The sequence below is a fragment of the Suncus etruscus genome, chromosome 9, assembly GCF_024139225.1.
Source record: "Suncus etruscus isolate mSunEtr1 chromosome 9, mSunEtr1.pri.cur, whole genome shotgun sequence".
Taxonomy (NCBI): domain Eukaryota; kingdom Metazoa; phylum Chordata; class Mammalia; order Eulipotyphla; family Soricidae; genus Suncus; species Suncus etruscus.
In genome coordinates this window covers 38,694,774-38,705,509 of record NC_064856.1, presented here as the reverse complement: position 1 = coordinate 38,705,509, position 10,736 = coordinate 38,694,774, and the positions used below count along the sequence as shown (strand labels likewise).

Genomic DNA, 10,736 nt, shown 5'->3' with positions numbered 1-10,736 from the left:
TATATTAAAGACTATTTTCCACAATCTCAAATATTATGAAGAAATTTACTGTTGCAAAGGTTTTAATCCCTCTATCATATACTCAAACTTATTTACTATCTATTTAAGATAAAAGAAAATAGTCACATTTCTTTGGCATTTTTTGGGGGGGCAGGACATACGTACTCCTCAATGCACTTCTTTACACTTACCTGTATCAAGATATTTGATTGAAAGACAAAGTAAATTTAAATATTAAAATATAAGTCGTTCATTTTATCAAAAGGAATTTTGATCATATATGATACAATTCTTTTCTGAAAATTAAGTTAAAACAAAACATTTTACATTTTATTAAATCAGCAAATATAATCACAAGGATATACTTTTATTAGCAAAAAAATAATGACATTGATAATTGAAAAAAAAAAAAGGAAAAAAAAAAAAAAGAAAATGCATCTCAGACCAAAATACCATAACAAAAGTTTTGTGGAAGCTGCATTTTATTTGAAAATCCACCCATTTTTGCTAACATACATTTTAATATTGTAAACAAAAATAGAATCTGCAGACAATGCAACAAGTATGCCTAAACTCATGTAAAGAATTGCTTTCCTATAATGAACTGTCCTTCTTAAGGCCCCTCTCAACCCAATGTTAACATGTATTTACACAAAGCACTGATCAACAGTGCAGTTTAATTCTTTGTTAAACTCTTGGCTAGACATTAGCTTTAAAGATACTATTTCCCCTTATTTAAAAGGTACATGATCATAATATGGCATAAGCCAAATGAAAGGTTCAAGAATTTTTGTCCCCTTCCCTCCCCCCCAATATCTCCTAGAGTTTTACTAAAAAGAAGGAAAATCTTTAAGTGAAAGCAATTCTTCACATTCATTTTGGAAAGGCCCTATCAATGGAAAATAATGACAAGCCAAGCACAAAGCAGAAAGTTCCTTCCCAATGCACTAATGCTGAATTTAAAATGTAGTGCTTTTTGTAGTCAGTAAACTGTTCCCTTGCAAAATCCTAGGCACAGATTTGACTAGAAGGATTAATGCATTTATAATGCTTCCCTAAATTCCATAGACTGGTAATTCCTAAGCAGTTCAGACCTATGGACTTGCCTTAAAATATTTAGTGCTCTGTATGTCAGCTGAAAAGCATTCTGAATCATATTCATTCTTGTGGATAAAAATCAAACATACAGTGTACATCCATACTTATTTTCATAAGAAGGTTTGATACAATATTAATGTTACATAAATTGATAATCATAAATAAATACAAATACTTCAGGAATGTCTACTGCAGACTGAATATATAATTTTTAAAAGAAAAGTTAATTTTAGTTATTGTTTTCATATCTGTGATGACTGGAGAAAAGAAAAATATGATATAGTTAAGAATTATGATTTCAATCATCCCAAAAAAGCTCTGCTGTATTTTGGTAAAGGACATAGTGCTTCTCTCCAGGCAGCTTTTCCAAATGCGAATTCCATACTTTCCAAATAAGGGCTTTTCTTGGTATGTTACTGATTATGAATATTAAAAGGAGTTGAAAGAATTGAAGGGTTAGTCACCAAAAAGACAGAACTTAGTCTGAAATTATGGCAATTCTTGGCTTTATAAACAGTACTGATACGATCTCCTATTTAGTAGTTCCAATTTCCTTCATGGGCCTTCACTGGGTTATTGTAAATTCTAATGGAAGAAGAAAGTTTAAGAGACAGCAGTTTGGATGTTGCTGGAAGTACTATTTGCTGCTTGAGCACTTGTCTTTTTGGAATAATCCATCTTCTTCCATCTAGTTACATAAACTGTATCTAGAGAAGAAAAAAAGAGTGTAAGTTAAACACATTATGTAGACGACCTTCTCACAAATAAAAATCTTTTAGGGCTTTTCCCATTCAACTGGCCAGAAATGTTCATAGTCTAACTACGAAACAAGTTAGCATTATCAACTTGCATGTCAGAACTCAATATTTGATGTATAAGTACAAGGTCCTAGCAAATGTCATTCTAATAATACTAAAAATGGTGGAGAAGGAAATAAAGATGAAGTTTTTCTATGACAAACTCAAAGTTTCTCCATGAATACAAAATTTTTAAAAAGTCTGTGCTCGCTTCGGCAGCACATATACTAAAATTGGAACGATACAGGGAAGATTAGCATGGCCCCTGTGCAAGGATGACACGCAAATTTGTGAAGCGTTCCATATTTTTAATAAAACATACTTAATTTGAAAATTTTTCAAAGTTAAATAAGGGAAAGTAACATCTTATTTACTAAAGGCATAATATATTCATTAAACAATTTCCTGATTTCTATAAATCAAAATCTGAAAGATCTGAAAAGGAATCCTTTTCAAGTATTTTCAAGATGTATTTCTTCACTCAGATAATTCATTCGTGTTATCCCTGAAAACTACTATTCCAAAGACATTACTGAAGTAGATGTGCTAAGACTATTAAAATGTAGTATTCAAACTCCCCCAAAGGTCCAGAAAGTCTGTGTATGTACATTAAGGGGTTGAGCATCAAGAGGAACAAGTCCAATGTCTTCCAGCAAAAAAGAGACAATGTAGATCAGATGTAGAATCCTTGTATCAAAAACAGTTGTACAACATTAAAAACAATTTTTGGGGGTAGTCATTTTTAAATGAAAGATATATGCAGAGAAGTATAACCCCTTAAAAGAAACTACTACTTCAGAACTAATCATGGAACACTGTGGTAAAACTAAAATGTTCCTAATTAAGTTCTAATTTAATGTGTAAAATTATATTGTTCTCTATAAATGATATAAGATCTACTAAAATACCCAGATTTTAAGGGAAGTTATCCATGGAACAAATCATGATGATACATGGATTTCACACCTTTTCATTCTGTTATTTTCTAAAAATTGTTTTCTCTTTGACCTATTTTAATTTTCTCATCTAAAGAGGAGGAAGAAAGACAGAGCTAGAGTCATAAAAGAGGCAAAGGCGAAGAATGAGTTGTGATCAATGTTTGAAAAAAAAATTTAAAGTAGTATGACCCCATCGCCCCAACAAGCAGCAATACCTAAAGTGATTTATAAGAAATCCTCCAAAGAGAGCTCTGCAAAAGGGTCCTTTCCTGAAGCTCTGTGAGGACTGTGACTGGAGGGACTGGAGGCTGCCGACAGCTGGGGGAAAGAAGACAGAAAGAGGAAAAGAAAAAAGATCTCAGAATGATAGAACATGAAAGCAGAAAATGTAATGAAAGAAGAAGTGATTTTTGTTTTGTTATCTTTAATAAATATAAGCAAGGCAGCCTTTGTAGTATTCTTTTTAAAAAAGGAAATAAAAAAAAGTTTCAAATCATGTGTCAAGTTAAAGATATTTAATGACATGTGTTTTTTGGGAACACAAATTCTTGTTTCTAAAATTCCAAAGGAGTGAATAATCTTACACCCCAAAAGGCTTTGTAAGCTGATACATAGCTGTCTTTAATTGTATGGGGGTGGGGGAGAAAGGACTACAAAATCCTATATTTTAATTGAGGGAAAATAGTTTCCTGTGTCCAACTGTCAGTAGCTGTGAAACTAATCTTAGTACAGATTCAACATTCCATTGCAATTCTAAGATGATGTGGAAGTTCTGTTCCTAGTGTTCATGGGTGCTGTTGGCTCCTGCTTATCTGTATAAACTACAGTTGAGGTACATACTGGGAGAGGTAAAAGTGATTGAGGTCACCTCGTGTAAGATTTTTTTTGTTTCCTGGATTTGCGTCTAGAACTTAATCTGCATATATCAGACAAGCTAAATTCAGTAGCATTTTTTTTATTCTATTGAAAAAAGCTCCCAAAGAACCAAAATGTCCATGTACATTTATCTCCTTTACTAAATTTACTCTAATAGTATTTCAATAATTTGATTTCAATCATTTGACTAAATGCCATTTTATTTTGGAGCAAACTTCAATTTTTTTCTTCCACTTGCTAATAGTAATAATGTAGAGGTACAAAAGTGTAAGGTTACTATGAAATGAGCTGAACTTTTAGGGATGCTCTACTGAGTATCAAATAAAAACTATCATTACAAAGAATGAATATTCAATGACCTTCAGTAGAAGTAATGAAAGATACATGCGATTTTTTTTGTTTTCCATAACAAGATCAACTTATAGTGGCTGAATCATTTTTCTATTCCATATCTAGGTGTCAGAAATAAATGTTCAAAAACAATAGGAATAGACAATGGGAAGGATGATGGAATTACACCATCCTTGTAAAATTCCAAGTGTAGGATAGAGTAGCATATACTGGGGGGTTTGGATATTCAAATGACATCTACGCGTATGATTAAGGTAAAACCTATGTGGAAAGTGTCTCCTTCCCTTTCAGGTTAGTTATGAATGCTCAGTTTAAAAGCAGAATGATTTCAAGTATTGTGACCATTAATCAACTGAACTAGAGGGAAACTTAGCTAAGATTACCTTGTTTCCCACCACAAGATTTTCTCCTTTACTTGAAGCTAAAACAAAAACTTTATTTATTACAAATCTATTTTATCTGACATTATAGGTCTGAGTTACATACTAAAATCTCTTAAATTCCATTTTCATGAGACTTGCAGTCTGAAAACCTGAAAGCCCTTATGGAATATACTCCTGAAGAAATAAAAAAAAAAAAAAAACACTTGTCACACCTAGTGGTACTTAGGGGTAACTTTTAGCTTTGTGCTCAGAAACTACTCCTGGCAGACTAGTGGACCAAATGGGATGTGAGGGATCGAACCAGGGTTCGCTCTGTGCAAGGCAAACGCCCTACCCACTGTGCTATCACTCGGGCACCTGATCTCAACTTTTGAGTACATAGCTAAAGAGAAGTCCTTGAAGTTGACAAATATTAAAAAAGCAGATTAAGTGCTATTTCTAAATGATACTTTTATTTTCTTAGTGTTGTGAAATACTCGTTTTAGCTATTAAAGAGGATTCAAGGCAGTAAGTATATCCATAGCATTAAATTTCATAACATCAATATTAAAAATGGACAAGAATCAGACTAATTTGGCACTGGCAGGGAACCTTGCAGGCTATACAGCAGCTCTGGACAGTCTGGTCATCCTACTGTTCCCAGCAGTCAGTTTAAGAGACTGTTAGAAAGAAAGAGCAAAAGAGAAATAATGCTGCAGTAACCCAACTCAAGGAAAAATGATGAATTAAAGAGCACAAAGGAACAACAGAGTGCTTGATTGGTGAGAAGCATCAGAAGTTTAAAGTGTTTGAGAGAAATTAAACTGAAACAAGAACTGACCTTTCTCTACATATCTGATAAGAAAATTAAAGAATATGTAGGGCTGGTAGCTGGAGCAATAGTACAGTGAGTAGGGAATTTGCCTTGTATGCAGCTGACCCGGGTTCAATCCCTGGTATCCCATATGGTTCCCTGAGGCCTGCTAGGAATGATTTCTGAGCCAGGAGTAATTTTTGAGCATTGCTGAATGTGGCCCTCAAACAGGCAAAATATAACATTGAGAAAAATCAATCATCAATTGAAAAATCAACTATTATCCATCAGCATAACTAATTCTACTAGTCATTCTAGTAAAATCCTATTACAAAAATACTATCTCAAAGAACAAAATCTCCCCCCAAGTAATCCCTTTATAATTTCAAAATTCTAAGAGCTTATAAACAAATTAGTAGTTATCTTTTAACAAATGGTTAGACTCTATTAGTCTTTCTCATTTTACATGCTGGTAATAAACCTTACACATAATTGACAGCTCTTACTCAAAATTTCTTCCATTCCTTCATACCATTTTTTTTTTTTTTTGGTTTTTGGTTTTTGGGCCACACCCAGCAGTGCTCAGGGGTTACTCCTGGCTGTCTGCTCAGAAACAGCTCCTGGCAGGCATGGGGGACCATATGGGACACCGGGATTCGAACCAACCACCTTTGGTCCTGGGTCGGCTGCTTGCAAGGCAAACGCCGCTGTTCTATCTCTCCGGGCCCCCTTCATACCATTTTAATCAACTTTTTATCCCCTCCCCCAAATAATTAAAAATGGTCTAATTACTGGTCACATTTACATCATAATGTTAAAGGCTAGCTCACTGGATGGTTGATATTTCAAGTTCTACAGCATATAAATTAAAAAAAAACTAAAGCCAAATTAACATTTCTTTTAGTTATAGAATGCATTTAGAATAGACAAAATTACAGAAACTGAAGGCAGGGCCTGGAGAGATAGCACAGCGGCGTTTGCCTTGCAAGCAGCCGATCCAGGACCAGAGGTGGTTGGTTCGAATCCCAGTGTCCCATATGGTCCCCCATGCCTGCCAGGAGCTATTTCTGAGCAGACAGCCAGGAGTAACTCCTGAGCACAGCCGGGTGTGGCCCAAAAACCAAAAACCCAAAAAAAAAAAAAAGAACTTGAAGGCAAGCAAACATAAAATAAACAGTTTTTTTTTTTTATCTGAGGGCTGCCCCAGGGGTGTTGAGCTTACTTCTGGATTTGTGCTCAGGGATCACTTTGGGGGACCATTTACAGTACCAGAGATCAAGTTAGGGGCATCTAAATGTGACCTACCTGCCACACTATCTCTAGGCCTGTCCTTTTTGTTTTGGCTGGCATTGTTCAGGGTTTATTCCTGATCTGGGCTCAGGGAACATTTTCTAGGAACGTTCAGGTGACCATATGTGGTGCAAGGAATTAATGTGGTACAAGCCTGGGTCTACCGCATACAAGCCAGTGCCTTACTTGTTCTTTTATCTCAATACCAAACAGAAAAAGAAAACATTTCAAAACAGAAATAGAAATAGTCTTGAGAAGTGATGCTAGTTCAATTTAAGTTTGTGGGAAATTAAAAAATTGAATATTCAGAGAAAAACTTCTGACAGCATTAGCTTGCTTAAAATTCTTTTTTTTTTTTTTGGTTTTTGAGTCACACCCGGCAGTGCTCAGGGGTTGTTATTCCTGGCTCCAGGCTCAGAAATTGCTCCTGGCAGGCACGGGGAACTATATGGGACGCCGGGATTCAAACCGATGACCTCCTGCATGAAAGGCAAACACCTTACCTCCATGCTATCTCTCCGGCCCTTGCTTAAAATTCTTATCAACTTTACTAGATCTTTACATTTGAATCTTTCAGTCACCCAGAGCATGGATATTAAATAGTAGTACTGACTTTTCTTGGGGAATGAAGCCAATGTCCTTTTTGGGAGAGTGAGGTAGGAGGCACGCAGCCAGCAATGTTTGCAGTTTACTCCTGGGGACTATACAGGATGCCAACAAAGGACTGGTCATGTCAGCATGCGCAAAGAAAGATGAAGTGTGACGAAGTCTTAAGAGAAAAATGAAAATGTTCTCTGTCTAAATGTAAGCAAAGTTTTGTAGAAAGATGGAACTGAATTTAATCCCTGGCTCCATTTTAACGATGAGAGAAACTTCTCTAGTCACATACTATAGAAAAGATCCCTGAAAGTATAGTTTTCCTGGCTCCATTTTAAAATAAGACTTGGAATATACTTATACTTTTTCTCTTTATTTTGGTAAATTAAATCAGCATGTACATAGTAACCAAACATTGTCTACTACATGTTAAATAGCTCAAGTAGTTGAACATCCATTTCCAATTAAGAGTCAAATACTTACTTCCTATCAAATGCCAGCAAGGGCCAATAAGTAGGGGACATGACTAATTTGTACCTCATCTGAAATGGCTCCTGGCACTACATATAGTTTCTCTGCCACAGATATTCATGGGTGCAATTCTGGAGGTTCCTAACCACTGCCAACCATAGGTCTGCAAGTCCCTAGCCCTTTATATAATTGTGGGTATCCTTGGCATCCTCAGGCCTTTGTATTAATGGTCAGGTTAAGTAAAAATTGCCAATATGACCCCCAAGACTGCCTGAAACACACCCATAATATATATATATATATATATGTGTGTGTATATATAATATATACAATATATAATGCTATCAGGGTTCCTCAAACTTTTCAAACAGGGGGTCAGTTCACTGTCCTTCAGACCATTGGAGGGTCTGCCTATAGTAAAAACAAAACTTACGAACGAATTCCTTTTTTTTTTTTTTTGGTTTTTGGGCCACACCCGTTTGACGTTCAGAAGTTACTCCTGGCTATGCACTCAGAAATTGTCCCTGGCTTGGGGGGACCATATGGGATGCCGGGGGATCAAACCGCGGTCCATCCTACACTAGTGCTTGCAAGGCAGACACCTTACCTCTAGCACCACCTTCCCGGCCCCTATGAACGAATTCTTATGCACACTGCATATATATCTTATTTTGCAATGAAGAAACAAAACAGATACAAATACAATATGTGGCCGGCGGGCCATAGTTTGAGGACCACTGCGTATATAATATTATATATTGTATATATTATATATACTTTTTCTTCTAAGGATTCTTATTCTAACACTAACCAGTCACCTGTGCTTTCACAGTATATCAACCACAGACTGCAGATTTTAGAATATCTTTTTCTGTCTCCTTCTTAGCAACTAGCAATGACTTTGTAAGTACTCAAACTGTTAAAAAAATGTCAGAGCATATGCCTGGCATGTGTAAATACCCTAAATTTATATCCCTGGCACCATGTACTTGATTTAAATGGGCTATAATTCAATGATAGATGATTTTTATAAGAGGGGGCAAGTTATCATGAGAAGACAAGAGACATGAATGAAGCAGACCATAGAGTAATACAGCTACAAAATGAGAAATGACTGGTACTACCAATAGCTGGAAAAGGCAAAAAAAAAAAAAATCCTTATACAAGATTCAAAAAAGTTCTGATAACCATATTTCATATATAGAATCTCCAGTAAAGGAAAAAAGTGTGAAAAAAAATTGTGTTACTTTAAACTATCAAATCTGTTCAGTTAGTATAGTAGAGCTGCTGTTAAAAAAAGAAAAAAGCTCTGATTGCATATATAACTCAAAGACAATTTCTTCTATAAAAGCTGTAATACTGACTAATTCACTAAAGAATCATGGCTACAATTAATATTTTTTAAAAATATGCAAATAAAAAACAATTAAATACGGGGGGTGGGGGATTAGATTTTGTGCTCAGTGGTTACTCCTGGCTCTGTACTCAGAAACTACTCATCAAGGTGCTTATTCATCAAAGATTCAGACTAGGTCAGAGCATACCAGAACTATTCTGGCCTTGAAAGGTTTTTATGGGGGGTCGGAGTGGGGGTAGGGTTGGGCCACACTTAGCAATGCTCAGGGGTTACTCCTGGCTCTGCACTTAGGAATTAATCCTGGTGGGTTTAGGGACCATACAGGATGGTGAGGATCAAACCCAAATGTCAGACAAACACCCTACCAGCTGTTCTAGTAGTCCCTCTGCCACCAAAAAAAAAAAAAAAAAAAATCAATTTTAGAAGACTTACCTAATGAACATTAAGATACCATATCTTTTGGTACCATATAATGCACCCCCCGCCCCCAAAAAAAGATGGAGGAAAATGTCCATGCATCTTATGGAGTGAATGCTGTCTGGAGCTGAAGCCTGAGTGCAGCGGAGGAGAGTATATACTAACCACATGACATCTGCAGTGTTATGTCCCCTTTTTGCACAGACATACCACATAGTAATCAGGTTAATGTACTTTTACTGTCACATATAGAGCTTTCTTTTAAGACTATTTGATTGCTGCTACAACTTTTTTTTTCATATTAACAAAAAAGTATTTAAATTTTTTATTTTCTGATATAAAAATAAAAATTAGGTGAATGTGTTTAACCAGCTGTGGACTGGCATACTGTAAATATACTTCTGCCTCACAGGATGGTTGTTCCCAGCCACCATCTCCTGACGGCATCTCATGCTGCACAATTTGCTTTAGAATATATTTTTTTCTTGTTTTCTTTGTCTAAAAACTGTATGTCTTATAGTCAGGTGCATCTTACAGAGCAAAAAATATGGTAGTTAATGCACCCTTATATGTATATGTGTATATATATATATTTGGTTTTTGGGCAGAGGTTACTCCTGGCTCTACGCTCAGAAATTACTTCTGGCAGGCTCGGGGGACCACATGGGATGCCGGGATTTGGACCACTGTCCTTCTGCATGAAAGGCAAATACCCTACCTCCATGCTATCTCTCTGGCCCCTTCCCTTACATTTTTCAATATAGTCATATCCTGGTTTCTAATGAAGGTTTTTGCTTCAGTTATAATGAATTTTTAGATTTCCACCTTTAGAAGAAATATCCTCAAAGCAAAGAAAACCAAAAACAACAATAACAAGAAAAGCCTAGTAAGAAAGTCTTACTATATCATACATATCAACAGTGGCCAAAAGATGTCACACAATCAAATTTAGGTTCATGTTGATTCAGGTGTACCCCAATTCTACAGAATCATTCTCACCTAAAATCAGTTCCAAATACAAAGTAAATAATTCTTGACATCTTCCATTATGCAAGGACAAATAAATATAACATGTTACTCACAAGGCAAAGGCCTTCAGCTGGGTAGGACAGGTGACAAGAGTCACAGTATACACACACAGTTAACATATCAAGTTACACATATACAAAACTAACATATCAAACCCTGCCATATTCTAATAGCAAGAATGTCAACAGCTCTTGCACAAATAATTAATATTAATCTGTAGTAAAACTGGAGCCAATCCAATTATCTGATTAAAATCCATAATATGCTCATTTAGTAGGGTGAAAAAAGCACTCATTGTTTCTTTTCAAATACCTGGTTCAGACTTAGCTGAATTACAAA

At 35.7% G+C, this 10,736-nt stretch overlaps 1 protein-coding gene, 1 non-coding gene and 1 pseudogene across 10 annotated transcripts in view; 1 reads left to right on the top strand and 2 right to left on the bottom strand.

Annotated features, from left to right (window-relative positions):
* Nucleotides 1-480: 480 nt before the first annotated feature.
* The window catches only part of PICALM (phosphatidylinositol binding clathrin assembly protein), a 114,878-nt gene continuing 104,622 nt past the window's right edge, over nt 481-10,736 (bottom strand). For 8 of the 9 annotated variants that reach the window (XM_049780037.1, XM_049780039.1, XM_049780038.1 and 5 more), the window contains 2 exons: nt 3,049-3,151; nt 481-1,805 (listed from right to left, as the gene is read on the bottom strand). In XM_049780037.1, coding sequence (XP_049635994.1) covers nt 3,059-3,151 — 93 coding nt within the window. In that variant the 3' untranslated portion in view covers nt 481-1,805; nt 3,049-3,058. The remainder of the gene's footprint in view (nt 1,806-3,048; nt 3,152-10,736) is intronic. The other variant, XM_049780041.1, reaches the window with a different exon arrangement.
* LOC126019672 (U6 spliceosomal RNA) lies at nt 2,099-2,205 on the top strand. Its single transcript, XR_007499302.1, has one exon. It is a non-coding gene; the product is annotated as a U6 spliceosomal RNA (small nuclear RNA).
* On the bottom strand, nt 7,370-7,445 carry LOC126019588 (uncharacterized; annotated as a pseudogene).